General features: G+C 39.2%; 1 protein-coding gene across 7 annotated transcripts in view; it reads right to left on the bottom strand.

Moving 5' to 3' along the window:
* Positions 1–23,133, bottom strand: part of LOC126375270 (RNA-binding protein Pasilla) — a 114,794-nt gene extending 91,661 nt beyond the window's left edge. For 5 of the 7 annotated variants that reach the window (XR_007567550.1, XR_007567549.1, XR_007567551.1 and 2 more), the window contains exons 1-2: positions 22,750–23,133; positions 22,207–22,269 (exon numbers count right to left, since the gene is read on the bottom strand). Coding sequence is in view for 4 of the 7 variants with exons in the window: in XM_050022200.1 (XP_049878157.1) it covers positions 22,207–22,269; positions 22,750–22,867 (181 nt within the window). In the remaining 3 variants the exon portion in view is untranslated. The remainder of the gene's footprint in view (positions 1–22,206; positions 22,270–22,749) is intronic. The other 2 variants (XM_050022203.1, XM_050022202.1) reach the window with 2 other exon arrangements.

Raw genomic sequence — 23,133 nt, 5'->3', positions numbered from 1 at the left:
TCGTAATGACCCTCGAAAACAACTTGTAGACATGGCTCAGAAGCGAGATAGGTCTGTAGTTCTTCAGTAGGGCTTTATCCCCTTTCTTGAAGAACAAGATCACCTCGCTTCCGCTCCATGCCCTCGGCGTTTTGCCCTGAAATATGACGGAATTGAAGAGCCTCTGGAGGACTTTAAGTATTGGCGTTCCGCCCGCTCTCAGAAGTTCTGCTGTGATTCCGTCATCTCCTGCCGCTTTGTTGTTTTTGAGTTGTTTGAGGGCCATCCTAATCTCGTACAGGCTGACGTCCGGGATATCTTCAGTGTAGTGTCGGGTAAGCTTGGCTCGAGGGTCTCGAGCCATGCTTTCGCCTGATGTTTTCGTGGAATATAGCTGTCTATAGAAACTCTCAATCTCTCTCAGGATTTCGGGAGTCGACGAAATGATTCTGCCGTCCTCAGTTTTCAGTCTCGCTAGTTGACTTTGCCCAATAGACAGATCTTTTGCGAACACCTTGGAGCCCTTGTTCCGCTCAATAGCCTCTTTAATACGTTTAGTATTAAATTGGCGAAGGTCGCTCGTCAAAGACTTCGAGATCTGTCTATTAAGTTGTCTATAACGTACGACATCCGCTGAGTCCTGCAGCCTCATTTCGTGTCTCTTATCCATGAGTTCGAGTGTGTGTGCGGAGAGTTTCTGCGTTTTGGTACGGCGGGTTCTAAAGTGTTTAGAACCTACCGTACGGACAGCATCCACCATCAGGTCGTTTATATCGTCCACGTCTGCGCAGTTCTCAAGGTACTCGAAGCGGTTTTGAAGCTCGAGCTGAAAGCGCTCGGGGTTTTGGATCTGGGCTGGCGCCGGTCGGAGCGTGGATTTTATCAGTCGCGATCTTTCTAGCTTGATATTGATATTCAATGTGCCTCTTACCATGCGGTGATCGCTTCCCGTCTTAACGGCATTGATCACAGAGACATCATTGAATATGTGCTTTTTCGTCGACATGATAAAATCGATCTCATTTTTATACCTGCCATTGGGACTTATCCAGGTCCATTTGCGGGTCGCGGGCTTCCTGAAGAAGGAGTTCATCATATAGAGGTTCTCCTTCTCCATAAAGTCCGCAAGCATCCCGCCTCTGGTGTTCCGGACCCCAAATCCAAATTGCCCCACTCTCAGCTCGTTACCGCAACGTTTCCCCAACTGTGCATTAAAGTCCCCCATCACAATCGTGTAGTGGCTTTTATGGCTATGCATGGCTTTAGAAATCTCCTCATACATAGTCTCCACTTCGTCATCATGGTGTCCCGAGGTCGGAGCGTATACCTGGATGACAGTCAGCGAATATCGCGATGATATTCTGAGTACCAGGTACGCTACCCTGCTCGAAACACTACCGATGGTCAACACGTTGTTGACTAGGGACTTGTGGACGATAAACCCGACACCACCCATGGACAGTTGTTCGCCCTCCCGGAAGTACAGCAAGTTACCGGAGCCCAGAGTTATCGTGTCCTCGCCCTTTCTTCGGACTTCAGACAACCCGATGACATCCCAGTGTAACCTGCTGATAGATTCTTCCAACTCGGTAAGCTTCTCGTCGGTCCTCAGTGTGCACGTGTTGTATGTTGCCAGGTACAGTCGTCGTTGGTGGTAGCCGAATCCAGCCCGGAGATTCTTCGCACCCCCTGCCCCGCCGTTACCGTAGCCGCTACCGTAGCCACGGACAACGGGGCTGCCGGGGACTGGGGGCCGTTTTTTATGTGTTGAGGTCATATTGGGGGGGGTTTGGACCATAAGCCCACCGCGCTGGTCCAGTGCGTGTTGGTGGGTCGCCAGAGCCTCTTTCGTTGAATAGCAGGATGTACCGCGTGCAGGCGAGGTTGGCTTGGGCTCCGAAAGGTGTCGTTTGGAGCCCCTTACATCCCAATCAAAGCAAGTCGTTTGGAGCCCCTTACATCCCAACAAGCTAGAATTTATTCAATACTAATTATTCTACTTTTGTCTTTAAAAAGTGTAAGTGACAGCACAATGAACACCGAAATTACTATGTATCTGAACATCTTGAGGTCTGGATACAGTAGAGCAATGCACCATATCCTTCTGAACGAGTAAATGAAAGAAAGCCTGTGTCCAGGACAGGAATAAGTTAGTAAGGAAGTAATTTAATTTTACATAAATGACTTACACAAACCTTGCCTTTTTAGATAGTCTGTGGAGACTTACTGCACATATCACAGCCTAAAGGTTTCAAAGTTGCTAGCTCAATTGCATACACACTACATAAAGTTTCCCCGAGGAGCAGAGGCTAACAGAAACAGAGAATTGTTTAAAGAGATGGGTAGACATGGACAGTGGCCTGGACTTCCCGGGATCGATGGAGCTATTGACTGTACCCATGTTAAAATTGTATCAACACCAGGGTGCCAGCACCATGAAGTCTTTAGAAATAGGAAATCAGATTTTTCTATTAATGTCCAGATTGTTGCAGGGCCCCGCAGGGAAATATTAGACATAGTAGCCAGATGGGCAGGCAGCATGCAAGATTCTAGGATATTTCAAATGTCATCAGTTTACATAAAATACACGCAGGGTATTTTAAATGGAAGACTTGTCCGAGACAATGGGTATCCTACACTACCTTTTGTTCTCACACCTATAAGACCTGCCCCCGAAGATGCTCCCTCAGTACGGTACAATAGAGCTCAAATAAAAACCAGAAATGTTGTGGAAAGAACATTCGGCATTTGGAAGCGGAGGTTTCCCTGTTTATCTAGAGGCCTAGGTAACAAACTGTCAACTGTTTCTCATATAATTGTATCATGTGCGGTATTACACAACTTGTCATTAATTTTAAATGATGTCATGGTTTTTGATGAGAATCAGAATGATGAACAAGAAGAAACAGATAGTTTAATACCAAGCACTAGCACTGGATTTTTAATTAGAAATTCAATTGTTGAAAATTATTACCAATAATCTTTATGAGCAGTGCTTTGTGATTGAATAGTATTTGAAATTATTTAATAAAACATATTTTATATATTGACTTATATGCTTTTATTTAATAAATTAACAATATTCCATTTATTATATTATGCCACATCCCCTCTTCAGGCATCAGTTGCAGTATCTGAAACAAATTAGATGAAAAGTGTTATTAATTATCCCAGGACTTAACAAAGCTATACTAGTTTTTAAAATAGTATGATGAGCAAGTAGGTAATACTGATGTACCTGACGAACACTGCTGCTGCAGTTGAAGTTCTGCGAGGTCTGCTCTCGCCTTCGCTTCTCTTATTCTTTCTCTTAACAATAAAACCTCCAACTCATGAATCTCATTAGCTCGTCTCTGTCTGTCTTTATATTCCTTATCCAGAATAGAACTTTTATGCCTTTGAAAAGTTTGGGTAGCTGTATTTGATGGGTTAATAAGAGGTGGAGTAGGAAAACGTGGAGGTGGGGTAGGAAGACGTGGTGGTGGAGTGGATGTAGGAAGAGGTGGTGGTGGAGTGGAAGCAGTAAGAGGTGGTGGTGGTGGAGTGGATGTAGGGAGAGGTGGTGGTGGAGTGGTTGTAGGGAGAGCTGGTGGTGGAGTGGTTGTAGGGAGAGACAGTAGTGGACCTACTCCAGGTGGAGGTGGTGTCAATGTTGTCCGGGTTGGGGCAAGGGCAAGTGGTGCTTGTGTAACAACAGCGCATGGGAATGGTGATGAAGAAAATGCACTGGTGGATGGTATTTGGGAAGAAGTTGAGGGAAGACAAGAGATGGGCTGCAAGTCCATATTTACTTCTTGGACGGCAAGGTCAGCGGTTACTGGAACAAAGTAATTTAAACAGAGAAATATAAAAAAGATCTAATTTACATATTTAAAAATGATAGAATTGATGATAGCTGTTTTTGGAGAATGTGTGGCTTACAACATACTGCCAGGTTTGAATCCCAGCTCTGGCTCTAGACCATTGGCCATAGGCTCACCCCTCAGACTTAAACATAGCTGGCAAGTAGTGATTTTGTATTTACTATATACTTCTGCCTACCCCTTCGGCGATATAGGCGTGATGCTATATTAGAAGAAAATTACTTACCTGGAATTGTATCAGAGTCAACAGCATAATCAATACCAACTATTAGAGCAGGGGCCACCTCAGACACATCTGGGTCTACAACTGCATCACTGGTTGCAGGCCCTCCTCCAGTAGCTAGCCGATGTTGACGTTCTTTTGTCAGTGCTTCCCTTTGCCGCTGCTTGAGGTTCATCCACAATCTCCTAAGTTGTTTATTTGTAACCTAAAATCAAGGATGCAATTATAAAAAACTAGCAAAAAGCGAGAGGAAATCGCGCACCAAAGGTTAAATAACTTTGTTTACCTGATTGGTAGCATGAGGGCTTGCGTTGTATTCTCTGGTTACAATATCCCAAGCTTCATTTTTTGCGCGTAATGAAGCGCCATCGGTATCCTTATTCTCTATCACCGAGGAGTATCTTTTCAATATATCCAAAAAAGTTTTCTTCTCGAGGGGAGTAAAAATATGCTTCTTAATTGTTGACATCGTTATGGACAGTAATTACTTTACGTTTATTATTGATAACTAAAGTCTAAACTATACAAAAACAAAACAAGTGGTTGCGAAGGACGCGTCTTTTTTTTTGAGAATGACGTTTGTTGTGTTTTGTTTTCACTACGCATTGCGTTTTGAAATCATAACAAATTATTTTTAAAACGTTAAATGACCGTTTTTATAATAAATTTAAATAACCTACGTATGAATTATAATAATTTTAACATTTTAGTAAAGAATTGAACAATTTTTAATATGTTTGAAGCCCTAAACCGAAATATTTTTTTAAAGCAGGAACGAAACGTTGATTCGTTCGGTCTATAGTTCACTCAATTAGGACGTTTACTTGAGATCCTGAACTTGAGATCGATATCATGTGATACGCGCTCAATATTCGTCTATTAATTAACGTCGCACTTAAGACGCTGTTTACATCTTGAGAGTGACTCAGTTGATATCGCTCTTGAGAGCGGTATTGAGATCGGTTTATAAATACGGGCCTTAGTGTGGGTATAATACGTTGTTATGGATTCAGGACAAGATTTGTTATTCAAAGCAGGAAATCTTGTAGGGCCCGGGAAGTAAATATGAATACGATTTTGAGAAATGACTTACAACGACATAAATATCGTTGGCGACGAAATTGGTCTAATAATATTAATCTGTGACATGAACTGAAATAATACTCAATGGCATTCTATAAAAAACTGATCAAATACAGGAAAATCACAATGCATGACGTGTTGCGTTTCGTGCGAATAATCTTTGAGATCCATTCGCAACTGGACGTAATAGTACTTAACAAAAACCAATTAGCAGCACGTTACGCTAGATTTCAATTCACAGCTAATATAATCTTATTTTCTAATACGAGCGTGCATCAACCTTGGAGAAATAAAATCTTGTAAAAGAATTCCGTGCTCATTACAGATGGTAATACATCTGAAAAATATACGGAGGCCATTTGTAGAAATCCCGGATAAGAAATGGCTAGTCTTTCGCTACAATCCGGGCAATTAACGTTGGAAAGAAGCCTACGCTTCCCGCATGCGACGGAAACTTGCGGGATAATATAGCTGCAGTCCCCGCATGCGAGAGCAGGCACCGGTATGTAGAACGATCATTATGCACCTTCAAGTGGGGTTTGACACTATTTCTGAGAGGGTAATTGAGGGTAGAGAAGGGATGTAGAGGTATCTACAGTCAGTTACTAGCATAGAAATATGTATGTGGTAAATTTTAATCGGTCTCTTAAGGTAAAAATGGCAAAATTTATTGCTTCACAATCAAGCACGTACTGAATGATAAATGATACGATAAAAAATTACACCCGCATGGAAAGGTACAACAAAACCACTATTACACCGCAATATGCAGACAACTTGTCGCGACTGATATATCTCGCAGCGACATATAAGATAAATCTACGCTTGAGTTTACGCGACAGGAGATACGAAAAGATGTCAGGTTCCCTCTCTGGGGACAGATACGAAAACTCTTCGAGGAATTTAGGATTGTAATGTGGATATACAGGATATATAGGAGAACGTGCCACGTAACAGGTAACGTTTTTAAGGAAAAATAGGTATCTATTAATCGTATAAGCAATCAGCAATTGCATTACATAATTATATATATCACTAAGTTCAAATGTCAGTGCGATCGCTTCACAATTTAAAAGAAAGTCTGTAACAACGTTTCAAGCATCATGCATTAAAATCTTTAATGAAAATGCCATTTTTTTAAATATACAACAAATAGTCTTTACGTCAAACAAAAAGTGCGTGGTCGTAACATTAATACATTTGACGTAGCAACTACGTCACAGCACAGCTTTAGGGTGACGATGCTATCTAAAATAATAATTAAGAGCTTGAAGAAATGATATTTTCAATCTACGAACATTCAAACTATAGCATGTTTCTGGCAACCTTATGTACGTTTACGCAACAATACTCGTCATAGTTTCACTTTCATAAATACTTTCAGAGTAATTATCTAGAATTAAGTCTTTAAGAAAGCATATCAATAAGTAGGGTCTTCAATACAAAAAGCCGGTTCTAGACGTGAATACAATTCTTTTCACACAGTAGGCATCTCAAAAGTGCAGAGACAGTTGGCAAGCGTCACCTTCCCACCTCAGTAATAATTCACGAGTCTTGTCATTGTTAAAGTGACCACCATTTATTACCATTTGGTAATTTATACGTGGACTAGAAAAGCCAATGTATAACTAGGTCACATCATACTGGTTACAGAAGCCTCATAAGTCGTGGATTTGTAGCGACAAGTTTAGAATTTCCGTCGACTTCTTGTTAATAAACTTGAGTGGATTCGCCTCTTTAATATTTCAGCGACAAAAAATAACGTAGGAGAGGAAAATTTGAAATAGGAAAGTGCGAAAATTTGAAGGAGGAAATTTCGGTAATGACTATAAATACTACAAGGAATGAAGAAACGGGAGCGTTAAAGATTAATCCCAAAGAACGGATAGTCTAAGAGTAAAAACCTATTATAGAAAACGTTGGGAAAAAAAAATCAAAAGTAGATAGGTACCTACGAAAAACAATTATTTTTAATACCGTATCCGTCATTGCGCTTACAAAAGGCGATGACATTATGCAGTCAATTAGGCATGCGAGGAAAGTTACGGTTCCAGCTAATAACACTTGCGCTATTTATACGCCAAGTGTCGTAGGTGATAGATAGATAGACGACGCTCCAAGATTAGGTGCAATGTGTAAACGTTGGCCAATTTTAACTGCTGTCATGGAAACAGTGTCTGTAGATGCGCTAGTAAGTAAAGATTTTTGGTGTTGAAAGAAGCTCTTAGCAGAAAATAGTGACGGTTTTTATTTTAGTAGTGTTATACGGTTATCATCTTTTGGAATTTCACGTAATTTTTAAAACCTCTATCTCTTTGGTGACTAACAACGATAATTCAAGTATAATGAATCATCAGATTAAAAAGGTAAGTATAAAAGACATTTGTCTTTCTGGTATTTCCGAGCGAGCAACTAATTCCTCGCCGTACAGTCGGACTGAACAATTTATAGCTATAAATGTGGCTTATTGCGCAGTATCACCGTTGACATCTTGCGCGCACGTATGCGCCGCCGGCGCACGTGCCCCGGGTTTTATTAGATGACCGTCGCTGTTGCAACAGCCTGCTATAATCTGTTATGGATCTGTTATTTACAACGAGCACTGATGTTTTTCTCTACATATAAAACATTCATATATTACTTTTGGAAAGTGTGAGAGTAAGTATGAACAAATTCTTAGGGACAAGACTGAGTGATTTAATTAAGTATTCAGTCAAAAAAATCTTTTTGCAGGTTTTTGTATAATATTTGATAACACGGTGAATTTCCACCACGTTTACATTCCGAACATTAAATTTTAGATAAATTAACTTAAATTCAACATAGATTACAATTTTCCTGCTACAGCTTATCAGAGAAGGAATCATATAACTCTAGATCTGAACTGGACCCTAATAAACCGAAGAGACAAGGAAATTTATATAATGAATATTTTCAGAATCTCCTTTAGTAGTTTCATAAAGATTGAAACATCTTACGGAATAGATTCACTGGACGGGTACACACTCGTCAAAACATCTACACAGACTTGTGGTAAATACGATAAAACCAGTAGAACTGTTCTGTTTGAGTACGAACATTATTATATCAATGAAAACATCATTTTCAGAGCTCCCAAAGTTATGAGAAATATATCATCAGCGTGGTAAAATATGCAATAAAGTACTAAAGAACTATGTTTAGATGCAAACAGTTTAATATTACTCTTAGTGCCAGATGAAATGATAAGTCAAAATATTATTAAGCATAAAGTATCTAAAATAAACGGGGGCATCGTTAAATGGCAAAACGTTACGCCTGTATCCTCGAAGGGGTAGGCAGAGATGTATAGTAAACAAAACATAGCTGGCGAGGAGTGGGTGACTCCTCGCCAGCTATGTTTAGTCCCATGCAAAATGGCAAAAGTACCAGAATAATCTGTCAACGGAAACAAATAAAACAATTGTTTACAAATATTTGTGTTCCACAAATCCGGAGGACTATTTATAACAAAGGGTTTACCCGCGGGAGAGTCTAACCCTTCAGGAAAGAACTGCAAATTATGACGTTGACTTCGATAGAGGCGGGTCGGAAAGGCCCTAATGCGATTCCCAACCCATTGGACGCTGGAATTGACAGCCAAAGCTCCATCCATCTTGGAAAATAAAATCTCAATGAAAAGCCACTATTCATCAACGTCTGGAGCAAACTTAACGGATTAAGATGCTGTCTGCTTTATCGCCCTTCGTCTTTCTGTTGGTAAAAGTAGTTTCGATGAATTTGTGATTATCGCGCTATTATGCTAAAACATTCTTATACTCTCTGATTGTAAATTTGTCTTTTACAAAAAATTAGATTTCCTGCCTGTGTAGATTATATTTTATGCAACGTGTGAAAGCGGGACAAGTATTTCAATTAAAATGAACACATTAATCAATCTAAATGTAATCAATCAAAAGGTAATTTTAGCGTCTTTCGCAAAAAACAGTTCCGCTTCGAATCACATCCTTCTTGAATAATCTTTCTTTAAATAAGACAAACTCAAAGATTATTTCAATGACAAAATATTATAACATAACGTTGTAGAAACATGAATAGGTATCTGGAAAATTTAAAGTACCTACATTACTATGAATAACTGTCATCGTCGACATTTAAATAGGCGACACGCGAAAAATATCAAAAAGAACTTACTTTTAACTGTTCATAAAGCTTCGATAGAACATTTATCAGCGAAAAAAATCCCGTCCTATATCCAGACGGCAATCTAAAAGTAGCATTGACGTCGAGTACTTTATAAATATACTAAACTATTGAGGTCAAGCTATATAACCGATAAGATTCACGCCTCAACTGCTTTTAATTGCTTTATCAGTCAATTTATTAAAAAATACCGTAGCGTCTGCAAATTGGATAGGAATTGGAATAGGAATTGATGAATACATTGTATCCGTTGAATAACATAACCTGCTGGAGAAACGATAGGGTTGCATTTAATACTTTGGCTAGTCGCCAAGAGCCTAACCCTTACTGCAGCATTCTAGCGTAGAAAACCTTTTCAGTTACAGACAGGCGTAGGTAAAGATTTACATGTGCACGAGTATGTTGTTTGTAGGGTCAAACCACACGCTCTACAAGCTTTAGTAAATGTAACTAGAAAATTGTAAACAGGTAAAAAAAAACGATGCAACATTTTTGCTTGAAAATGGATCGTCTGCTCGCAAATTACGAAAAAAAAATCGTTACACAACCGCCCACATCGAGATATGCGGTAACGTTATCGCATGCGCGTTACGTTAAACTGCAGCTCGGTCAGAACATATTTCCAATAATGCATCGAATCGATTTTATGACTATTCGTGCATTGCCATTTTCTTTGGGCTGCAGCTGACGGATTCTAATATTCCAATATTCGGATTCAGTCACGACAACGCTAAGGAATCAGCTGCATCCAAATATGCTCGGATCACGAAACAGTGAGCGATTCCAAACAAATATGGAATACAAATGGTCGTAAGGATAAACCATCTGCATGGAGTTTTTGTATTGTACTTATTGTATTGGAAGAATACTTTGTAAGACGTTACAGGCTAATAAACCGGTAATCGTCAAGGTGTATCTGAGTGCTAAGAAACATGGCAATTTTTCGTTTCTTTCAAAAAGATAAGAAGCGGATTCTGACAATAAATCCCTCGCGATAAATTGCTACATCCGACAAGACAGAGAAACATGGTGGCAACTAGTCAACATCAAGACAAGTTTGCAGATCGAACGCGAACATTAGCCATAGAGAGTGTGACGACGAAGAGAACACATGTGCGAATTCAGAACAAGGAATTTTATAACATTTAACCCTAGCGTTCAATGAGTAATGACATTGACGCTTTAAATTGAAAGGTCGCATTCATATTTTGAAACTTCGGCCAAACTAATAAAGATGACAGAACTGAATGGATTAGTCAAACACGATGCTTAGAATATGGAACAAGGGCTTGAATCTTGCAACATTTTTGTGGCAGGCGCTAAGTGCCAGTCCCTTCATGCTACGTAAACTTAAACACTCGCCGAAGGTAATGAAACGATTACATTGTCGAAAACAATCGCTTGACAAATGATTACTCTGTAAACCGAATCGTAAACAGAGTTGCGTAACGATAGCGTAAGTGTAGGCAGTGGGACAGCCACATAAAAACGAAAGTGCGCTAGCATAACAACCCATGTTTGCGCAGCCGGCATTCAAATGGGGGCTTTAATTTCGTCCCATGCGCGATCCTGCTTGATGTGACAATATGCAATGAGATTTCAACTTATAAATACCGCTTCATGTCTTTTTTTATCACGTTATCTCGCGGCCAAATTCAAATATCGATTAGAATCCGGATACGGCAATGAAATGTTGAACTTTGGCCACACCCTTCAATTACAGAAGATACAAGATGTTGCACATGTTAGTTTTCATAATCGTACTTTGGATCGTTAAAATAAAGATAAGTTTTCTGAAGATAAGATAAAATAATATAATAGATATCTATCACTCTTAATAGTTAACCTATATAAGCTTGACAACATCAATGCTAATTAAGTATTTGCTAATGATGTGTGCTCAAAGACGAACTCATCGAAGATAAATATGATAGTAATAACTAGAAGTGAAAATGTCAACCTTGTAGTTGACATTAAGATATTAAAAGAAATATGTTACAAGACCTTTATGGCATTAACAGAAAAGCCTGTATGGATAAAGGATAAAGATTCTACCACCTATCACGTTGATCTAACAGAAAGCTCGATGCAGCGTGGAAACTTAATTCTTCTTGCGATGGACTAACCTAATTGGCATCTTATATGAGAAGCTTATAAGTGTTCTCAGAATAGGTCAAATAATAATAATAAATAATAATAAAAATATTTATTTGACCATAAGAACAACAAACTAAGGACAATAGATTAAAAACTAAAAACATAAGCTTCAAAACTTGAACCCTGCTCCTTAAACTAGGTTAGCCTGTATCTTAAGGAGCAGTGATCGGTGCATGCGAGATGACAGTACAGTACCAGTGTTATAACAGCTTGTTCGGATTTAAAATACATACTTAATATTAGTGTTCATATTTGTTAGAGTGTATGTGTGTGTGTGTTTGTGTGTGTGAGTGTGAGTGTATGTGTGAGTGTATGTGTTTGTGTGAGTTTGTGTGTGTGAGTGTGTGTGTTTGTGGGGTGTGTGGTGTGAGTGTGTATGGAAACATCAGGCAACAAACTTTATTAGGTCTTCCGTTTTTTCGTAGTCCATTTCCAATAGCCACTTTTGAATTTTAAACTTAAGCTCATACCGACAGCAGTTACTGATGTTTAAAATTTTATTAAGTTTTTTATAAAGCAGTGAACTCAAGACGTAAAATTGGTGCTTGGAGAATACAGTCCTGTGTGTAACACCAGCGGGGTCATTTCTGCGCCTGTCGGGTCTGGATGGTATTGTATCTCGGTGCTTTCTTAAGATCGAATTCAGCACATAGAGCTGTCTGACGGTAAGTACCTTGCACTCCTTATGTAGTTGAGCAGTCGGAAAAAGACGAGGTTTTTTATGTATTACCTTCAGTACCGCTCTCTGCGCTCTCTCAATCTTTATCATGTGGGTTTTAGCAGCTCCACCCCAGACAGGTACACAGTAGGACAAGATAGATTGACACAACGCAAGGTAGGTTAATTTTAAAACTTCAGAGAAAGCTGAGTATCGCAAAGACTTAAAGATACTTATAAGTCGAATGACCCTATTTGAAAGTTCATTAATGTGAGCAGACCAATTGAGTCTACAATCAATATTTATACCCAGATATTTAACTCTATCAACTTTAGCAATAACAGGGCAACTACAGTTGTAATCATCCATCTGTTTGCAAAGATGAGCTTTGATTGCAAAGTTACTTGTTGGTTGCGTACTGCTACGAATCGAAAATGGAACATGATACGTTTTTGCTAAATTGATAGTAAGCAGATTTTGATTAAGCCAGTTAATAACTTTATGCATTGATTGCTCCGCCGTATTATAAACTGAATTCCAGTCCCTGCCGTAAACCAAAATTGCTGTGTCGTCAGCGTATGTGAAAACACTACAGTTAGGGAGTCGCAAAGTACAGAGATCATTAATGTAAACCTGAAACAGAGTTGGGCCAAGTATGCTTCCTTGCGGAACACCATAAGTTACATCCTCTGTTTCGCTTATGTATTCATCAATTTTCACTGCCTGCTTTCTCCCTGCGAGGTAGTCCTTGAAAATTTCCAGTCCAATGCCCCGAACACCGATTCCTTCCAATTTGTGAATTAGTAAAGGAACAGACACAGTATCAAACGCTTTGGCGAGGTCAAAAGTAACACATAACAACATAACATAACGAAGGGGCAGGCAGAGGTGTATAGTGATGATGATCTCTCCGACCGATTTCGGCCATGGCGACCACTTCGACTCGGCACGACGCATAGTGTATAGTATAATATACGTATAGATCAAATATATTCAAAAACAAATAATATACAATCTATTCCTCAATTCTGAAATACGGTTATCTAGCATACCTAATGACTTTAAAAGGTCACGGAGTGAAGTTAAAACATAAAAAAACAAGATGGAGGCTAATTGTCATGCATCGATCGGGGCGTTGCGCGCGCGCACCCGTGCGACTGTTTGTGACAATTCCATTTGTAATGCGCATCGATTAATACCAATGCTGTCACCAACATGAACACATGTAGAGGTATACACTTACAAAGTATTATCACTACAAGCGAAAATACAAATTCAGCCTTAAGCAGAAAACTTTTTGGTTTACTTTCCCAGAGCAATGTTAATAGTTTTGACTTTATAAAAGTAAATTCTAGTGTTTGCTTAACGAATCGATTCAGTGAGGAGTTACTAAGTGATTGTTATTTTAAAGACTCCATGATTGCGTAGTGTGTAGAGGTTATCGATTTTCACAATCAACAACATGTAATAAGTGTCTGTTTCGAACGCAGCGGTTATAACGGAACTAGGTTGAGAGTGAATAATCAGCATTTACAATTAGGAAATGAAAATACCGCGTGCGATGGAAATGATTTCGTGGAACATCTAATGTAACGTGTCAAGGTAAAGTTACCACGAACAATTTTCGATATTATGATTGTAACTGATTGTTAATGTCGAAAGGTTTTAGTGCTTTTTCGCTGTTAAACTAATGGAAGAAACGTACGAGCATAAATAAGGACAAAGGAAGATTTTGTTGAGTGGCCACATAATGTAATTGCTCATCTTGAGAGGGATTTAAGGGCGTTATTTTCCCGGTACAAACGATTTCCCAGCGGTCGCAGTCTGCTGCGGTAATGGATTTGTTTCCACCCCATTGCCGTCTAGTTCCTCATTCCTGCCACGGAAAAATTTGAATATGATTGAAGCGTTTTCATGTCGAGCTAACTCGATCGAAACGCAATCTGCGGTTATGGGAGGAAAACGCAACCAACCAGAATGAGATTATTGGATTCGTTAAATATCTGTTTCGTCAAATGAACCACTTTTTCGGTCTTGTTTTGACAGGTTGGACAATGTTGCATATTTTGATGAGGATGTTACCCGTCATGTCGTATTTTCCTGTTACTATTTGCCTTCTGGGATGATAAAAAGTTCCCTGAGCAACCGCAGAGATACAAACTGTTCTCTATGTATCGTTGCGCGCGGCTGCGGGCGATCTCCAAACTTCAACAACAACAGACAGTTGCTGAAGAACTTCCATCAATTATGAAAATAAACTTCCGAGATTGGTTATAGCCAGAAATCCCTGCTGATTTTCATTGTTGGCAAGTTTAGATTCGGTATGCCGCATTTGAACAATAGTTCTGGCGATTTCCATAGAAATTTATTTCATATTAAAAACAAAGTGGTATAGAATAACCGCCACAGTTCTGCGTGAAATAGCTACAAAATAAATTAGTTCCGAGGGAGCCATACCATGAGAATAACAATATTAAAAGCAATTACGACAAAGTTTCTACTTGTAGTTACGATACGGGCAGTTTTCTTGCGAACAAACTGTGTAAGTTTCTCGATTGGGAACGTACGTACAATATCAAGAATAAAATGGGAAAAATATTTATAGAAATGATCGCATACGAATGATAGTTTTATCGTAAAGTATCTTCTTTTGGGTCTTATAGATAGATTTATATTGAGCAATTAATCTAAGCAGTAGGCGAGACAAAACCACAGTTGCGTCATCAAGGCACTCCTTCCCGGAATCGCATTATACTTTAACATCTAAAACCAATTGCCAAAAGCATTTTTTATGACAATAGTTTTTCGAGGTGACTTATAAATTTAAGTACAATACAATACAAAAACTCTTTATTGCACTTAAAACATATTAAAAATACATTATTATAATTAGATAGGTAGTACAACAGGCGGACTTATTGCTAAGGTAGCAATCTCTTCCAGCAACCTTTAGGTATAGGAAATGAATTTAATACAAAACGTAGCGGGATAGACAGTGCAAAATAAAAAAGTACTTTTATATTATGGGTAATCGGAAATACAAAAAGTTTAAATTAAGAAGATCCTACTCTACGTAGACTACGAGTATGTACAGTCATGAACAATATAATGTACCCACTTTAGGACTCTGTCGCACTAACATATTTGACATTTAGTGAGACTTACAGTTCAATTTGTCAAAAAAGTTAATGTGACATGGTACCAAAGTGTATACATATTAATGCTCGTGACCGTAGGTTTATTATAGGGGAAACGTATATTTTGAAACAGAAAAGCCGTTGTTGCCGTTGCTTCACATTCTAAATCTTAAAAAAGTAGTAAAGATAAAACTCTCTATGTACATGTTCATCTAGCAAAATCCAACACGTCACCGTCGTCGTGAGTGAAACCACCGTAAATAGGTATTAGCTCAGAGGTCAGTTTTGCAAGTCTGCAGTGTCTCCTCTCCACAAAGCATAAATTGAATCACGTCCGCCACACCGACGCTGCTGCCAACAAACTTCTCCCTTAAATCTGCGAGTTTCATTTAACTCGGCTAAATACGATTTGGTCGAAGTGACGAGCTTCCTCCTCACTAAGGCCTTTAACCGAATCTTCACTGTTGCTGTTATCAGATTATTTTGAGCCAGACCTACGGGATTGTGTAACCGCCTAACGTCATTTTGATAAAGCTTTCATCCATTCAAGTTGTGTGGAGGATGTTACGTCGCTCGAAGACAAAGGACAGGCGCAGTGAGGGTCGGTTATTGCAGTTACTCGTAGTTCAATACGTTGACACTATTACATTGACGAGAGCACAATAGGTGAAGCGCATAGAATCTGTCTATTGATGCTGCAGGGACATCTTTTGACCAGAAGGGACAAAGTACAATTTAGACAAAGTAATTATTAATCACAGATATTTTACTAACTTTAAACTAATTGGATTTTGTCCAAAATAGAATACTTCTGCAGCTAACAAATACCATAAATCTGTTAACCCCCACCTTGTTTCTGTAGATCCAATTCCATTCCGCGAGACTTACTGTCGCCATTGAGCTCTGTGAGTTGTTCCACCGTTCAGCGGTACGTGGGACAACAAAATAATGGAATGGAATTGCACCCTACCGGGTAAACACCCCACTTTTAAATTGACCTAGATGCTAGGCCCTGGGAAAGCTTTTACACGGATTGCATAACACCTCGAATTCGGTAAGAAAGCAAATTTGAAACATCGCATTGCGGACTTTTACATCTGATACAATCTCGCCAGCTTCGAGTTCATCTTGGGCAAGAGACGTGTCAGTGAATATATTATTTTCGAAAATAGCATGTTGTCGAGCTATCGCCAAATTCTTGCAAAATACGTTCGAGATTGCACTCGAAGTGTTACTACTATCTAGCAAATTATTTTCGTCATTCGTCCCACTTATAGCCAGTTATGTACCCAAGTTTGCGAACACTTACATATTAGTCTCACAAGTGAGATAAGAGGCTCTATCGCGAATATTATCAAGGAGCTGTATATCAGCACATTACGAGCAGTTATAAGGTAATACAACCATTATCGCGGATTTGTTATATTTGTTCAAGTTGATAATGTTGATAACGGAACAATGGCGAGTTGGGAACAAAGGTATATAATATAATATATCATTGAGAACGAGCCTTGACACGTTGATGGTAATCTTTTCAAAGGTTTTTGGACGTGCGCGCCATTAACTGCATTATACTCGGATTTATATTGAAGTAGAATAAAGAGATTAAGCGCAGCAGATCATGCGATTTTATTAAACAAACGTGACACATTCAGTTAAGGATTCATTGCTCAATATGCCAGTTTATTTGAATCCATGTTCAGAACATATTGTTTAACACTGTATCCAGTTTACGACTCAGGGTACTAAATTTGTTGTTTTATCGGCTTTTGTTACTAACTAGTACCAACGTAAAACGAAATTAGAATCAGAAAGTATTTATTTGTAGACAAGTGTACTGGGTGTTAGTGACATCGTAACGAAAACTTTGAGGGATGATTCAGGCCATGATTCTGAGATAATATCAAGTGGAATTTTTCGTCGCAAAAGTATAGATCGGAAAATAATAGTATTCGTTACTGTGTCACTAACACCCATACCTACTAGTATAGCTATCTGTATGTACTTAAACGGGGTGTTAGTGACATCGTAACGAATATTGAGAGGGATGATTCAGTTCATTATTCCAAGTTAATATGAAGTGGAATTTTCCACCTTATAAGTATAGATTTTAATGATTTAATAAAATTTTGCGACGGAAAATTCCACTTGATAATTACTCAGAATCATGGTCTGTATCATCCCCCTTAATGTTCGTTACGATGTCACGAACACCCTGTATACAAAGATTTTACAGCTCATTAAGCTGATCCACCAAGTCCTGCTTGTTTATCAGTTTAAAGAAGATCAGCACGCGGGCAAATTATATCGAGGGCTTCAACTAATAGCGGTACGACGTTTATCCACGTAGATAATATTCGGAACACGTGCCGCCTGTGCTATTGTCATATTATACAGACATTCCTGTAAGCGATTTGCTATCTTTTCTCTACAACATTACAACAAGAACACAAAAAAATATTGAAAAAACGATTTCTAATATCATAGGCCTGAGCTGGATTAGAACCAGCGACCTTACAGTTAGAGAGTCAAGCGTTCTTCCAACTGGGCTATCACGGCTTATGGGTGTAGTGTGTAATTCCTGATAAATCATTATAAAAAAAAAACATTAAAAATGAACACTCGTCGCTAAAAAGCTGGCAATTCGTTATGTGTAATTAATTAATTGGTTTTCGTTGGCCGTTTTAATAACGCGTGTTTGGGTCGTCGTCGGCGAAATGGAAAAAAGGACACATCCTAAATTGAAAGTAAATTATTGGACCGTGTATAATTAGATAAAAAATAGGACGATAGAAAAAGTATTTAATTACAAACATACATAAACTCACACCTATTTCCCACCGGGGTAAGCAGAGAGTATGGAATTTCTATCTTGTATTAGAGCTTTACTTCTATAATCTAAAATACGCAATAAAACTAGCAAAACAGCTTTATTGTCAAGTCCGACACGCACTTGACCGATTTCCCAGAACCCTGAAAAACAAATGTCAATGTAACTTAGATCGAGTCTCATGATTTGCGCAAGATTCGATCTCTCTCACGAATGAGTGTTAAACTACAGCATGAAAACCAAGCCCAGCGATGCTTAAATAATATAAATTGTTAATGAGAGACTTTCGCGTCTACGTTCTTCAAAAAATATGTAGATGGCGCTGTACAGAGTTGCCTTCGTTTAACCTTCTAATATCATGGATAACAGACATTACATCTTTTATCTTTGCTTTTGGATATAAATGATGACCCTTCGAATCATTGAATTCAACTTTATGAAAATTAATTTATATTTGGATCATAGATTGTTGATATCACGTAGTTTCTAGGATTTGTGGCCGATTGATGGCATTAGGGTGGCCCCCTATTAAATGAGACTTAAAGATAGCTGGCGAGGAGTGGGTGTGTTGCCTACCCCTTGAGTGTTATAGACAAGACACTATGTAAGAACGAAAGAAAGAAAGAAAAGGTTAAATAAGCTTTAATACAAGATAGATCGCCCTTTTCGCAAAATTAATGTAATATGTATAACCTTTTACATAGGAGGAGCTCGGTGGCGCAGCGGTTAACGCGCTCGGTCTGCGATTGTTGAAGTTAAGCAACTTTCGCAAAGGCCGGTCATAGGATGGGTGACCACAAAAAAAGAAGTTTTCATCTCGAGCTCCTGCGTGCTTCGGCACGTTAAGCCGTTGGTCCCAGCTGCATTAGCAGTCGTTAATAACCACCAATCCGCACTGGGCCCTCGTGGTGGTTTAAGGCCCGATCTCCCTATCCATCCATAGGGAAGGCCCGTGCCCCAGCAGTGGGGACGTTAATGGGCTGGTGATGATGACTTAGGTGTTATTCTAAGAGCGCTGAGGTAGCAGTCGAACTCCCGCTTCTCTAGTCGTGACCAGTCAACGCTGGCTATTACATGGTCTCCTTGACATTTAGCTACTGATTATCTAATGCTGATGCACTTTCGGTTACTGGCGGAATTATTCTCACGTCTACATAAGTAAACATAAACAACCTATATACGTCCAACTGCTGAGCACAGACCTCCCCTCAATCAACCGGAGGGGGTATTGAGCATACTCCCCCACGCTGCTGCGCTGTGGGTTGGTGGAGCTGTTTTACGGCTAATAGCATGGAATCATCTTACTTTTTCGCATAATCAGGTGATTGAAGTCTGCAATGTCCTTACCAAACAAAGGACAGTCATCAAGTCTCAAGTTTACATCATGCTTTATTAAAGTTGCTTGTATTGATAACGACTCAATTTAAATAATATCTAGATCGGATAAATACGCTTAGTTTTGGGTCTTATCAAGGTATACTTTATAGACTACTACTTTATTACCAGGCGCTAGCAATGTTCAAATATTGCCGTGTTGTATCAAACTTGGTAATTTCTAAAGTAAATTTGGCAACGTTCGGATGTGAATTGAGAAACATAAGTAAATGTGCCGTGAGTTCGGCCGCCCTAACTAATGCTTCATTAGCTAATTTGGCACCATTAACACCAATTTATATCCAACACAAGCACCCTATGACTTCCCATTACAACATTTAACTTACCAGGAAACGAGCAATTTTCCAAAGAGCCAAACTGCCAAAGTAGGCCAATCTCAAACGAAGAGTAACGACTATTAAATGAGAGAAGAATATTGAACATCACGCGTTTCGAACTAACTTTTACGTAAACCTTACAATTTCCTGGTATTTGACAGCCGCAAGTAGAAAAATACAAGTTTTCTCTCCGCGTTTGTCACGTAAAGATAGCTCCAAGACACCTAACAAGGCAGGGCGACAAATCAACATTCCTAAATGTAGCATGATTGGAGTACACGCGAGGAAACGCAGCCGGTTGCGCAATGCTAACATCTCGCACAACCTGCCGCAGCCTTGGCGCGTCACTCGAGCCGCGCTGCGCGGGCGCCGCGGCTCCGCGCCTCCGCGCCGCCGCCGCGGGCTATTCAGCGCGCGCAGCCGGCAATGACCTTGCAACTAGTGTTGCCGATCGATAGCGCCATATCGATAGTTTTCGATCGAACTATCGATAGTTTACCAAATAACGATAGTATCGATAATTAATCGATAGTATCGATACTATCGATAGTATCGATAGTATCGATAGCTCATTTTTGGCGATACTATTGATAAGCAACGATAGTATCGATACTATCGATAGTATCGATAGTTAAAAGATGAAAAACTATCGATAGTATCGATACTATCGATAGTTTTTCATCTTTTAACTATCGATACTATCGATAGTATCGATACTATCGTTGCTTATCAATAGTATCGCCAAAAATGAGCTATCGATACTATCGATAGTATCGATAGCTCATTTTTGGCGATACTATTGATAAGCAACGATAGTATCGATACTATCGATAGTATCGATAGTTAAAAGATGAAAAACTATCGATAGTATCGATACTATCGATGGTATCGATAGTTGAAAAACAAAAAACTATCAATACTATCGATACTATCGATAGTATCGCTCTTCGATATTGAGCAAGCTATCGATACTATCGATAGTATCGATACTATCGATAGTTTTGTACGATCGATAGTGACCTTAATTTCGATAGTATTGTAAAAAAAATCCTATCCACTAACTTAACAGTGTCTCTTTAAAGTTTAGAGAATTGCCTACTTCAAAACCAAACGTCCACTGCAAAAACACCCACGTAACATAAAATATATTAAATACGAGCTTTAAATGGTGTGAATTGTTTCACACAATGCTACATTCAATACTATCGAAATTAAGGGCCCTATCGATCGTACAAAACTATCGATAGTATCGATACTATCGATAGTATCGATAGCTTGCGCAATATCGAAGAGCGATACTATCGATAGTATCGATAGTATTGATAGTTTTTCGTTTTTCAACTATCGATACTATCGATAGTATCGATGCTATCGATAGTTTTTCTTCTTTTAACTATCGATACTATCGATAGTATCGATACTATCGTTACTTATCAATAGTATCGCCAAAAAAGAGCTATCGATACTATCGATACTATCGATAGTATCGATACTATCGATAGGCCTATCGATTGGGTAGATGATTTTGGCTGTTTACTATCGATAGTAAAACTATCGATTTTTCGGCAACACTACTTGCAACCACAGCGCCTAGCTCAGACCTTCACACACTAACACCAACTTTTTGCTTACAATTACTTAGTTCACACTGGCAAGCCCGTTGTTGACTTAAATATGACGTTACAGTGTCATGTTTATACCTTAAATTGTAAACTTTACTAAGAATTTGGAATATAAAATAACTTGCTAACATTTAAATGAGATGTGTCAACATTTAATAAATAATACGAAATTATTCATTCATGTATGGTAATGAGGAAGTGCCAATCTATACCTAAATACTGTGACAATAATAAAATGTATTTAAAAAAATAAATTAATGAATTATGATATTAAATGTTAATCTTCCAATTTCTGTTAGTTGAATGACGTGACTTTCAAATAAATAAAGCGAAATAAAAGCGATCAGAAATGAAATAAAATTTTCAAGAAGAGTTTGCGAGAAACCAAAGAGTAAATGGTCGAGATTTATACATTTAGGTGATGAGCACACCAACGATGCAACGACTAAGCCATGGGTGGACAATGTGCGGCTACATACGACGCGACATGAGGTGCTACGAGCGGCCGCGGCCGCAGCCGGGCCGACGGCCAACACCTACTGCGCCGGCTCACATCGCGCTGATGTCACGGGCCTGCGGGAGTCGGGAGACTCGTTGACGGAGCCAACGAGCGTCCTCGGGCTCGGGAGCGAGGGTGATAATGGTGAGCATCAGCAGATGATGAGCGTGAGCGAGTGCGCGCGAGGGCATGCGCGGCGCGCGCCACAACAACCACAAAGCCGATGAGGAGCGAAACGGATGTTGTAGAACGACGACTCACCGAAATGAGACGTAATATTGCCATGGCCGTTGGCCAGTGGCAAGGCCGTCACCAAGTCTTGCACTAAAAAATAACGACTCTCGTTTAACATTTCATAAATTACAACTAAATTAAAACAACTTTCGGGCGTGCACTACGCCGACTGCCCGCCGCTTATCAAACGACGTGGAATTACTTCTGATAAATTGAAAAACTTTATGTTGTGCACTTATCAAGCGAGGATTATAGTTTTTACGTGCTAGTAATAAACAGACTATTCGATAGATATTTTTTATGGAACTTTTAGCAAACTTATCACGAAATAAGTAATTTTACAAGAAAATATTATCTATTCGTCAAAAATATCGAGCAAATAACGAGTTATAACTCAATTACCTTTCAAAATAGGTCAAACTGATAACGCGGAGCGTTCTGATAAGAATCTTGTTGGATCTCTACATAGCTGGATCGACCAGTATGTCAATGTTATATTTGCTTGCCAAATACGCAATGAAGTAAAGTAGTGTGTAAATATGTACAAGCAGGGCGCGGGCGCGGACTCACCCGAGCTGAAGTGTGAGCGCTTCACGTCGCCATTCTCCGAGTCTCCATCGAGAGGCCGTTTCCTGGAGTCCGTGATCTCCGGACTGGGGCAAGTATCCATTCCTGTGTCAGCGGCCATGTTGAATTTCAGGGCAAAACTTTAAACTTCTCTAGCATAATTCCCATTACGTAATTGCTTCAGAATGCGTATACGGTTGCGGCACTTAGCATTATTAAAACATCATTTAAAACACTTAACACTTAAACAACTAAAACGAAGGAAATAGAAATTTTGAATGGTCTAATTACTAAAATAAGAAGTGAAGTGACACTATGGTTATTACGTCTAAACGTTTTGTGAACGTTTGTCGATACTGCGGCTGTTGTGTGTGGCGCATAGCCGAC

The sequence above is a fragment of the Pectinophora gossypiella genome, chromosome 18 (genome assembly GCF_024362695.1).
Source record: "Pectinophora gossypiella chromosome 18, ilPecGoss1.1, whole genome shotgun sequence".
Classification (NCBI taxonomy): domain Eukaryota; kingdom Metazoa; phylum Arthropoda; class Insecta; order Lepidoptera; family Gelechiidae; genus Pectinophora; species Pectinophora gossypiella.
Note: the sequence above shows the minus strand (reverse complement) of the source record. Positions and strands in the feature narration are given on the sequence as shown.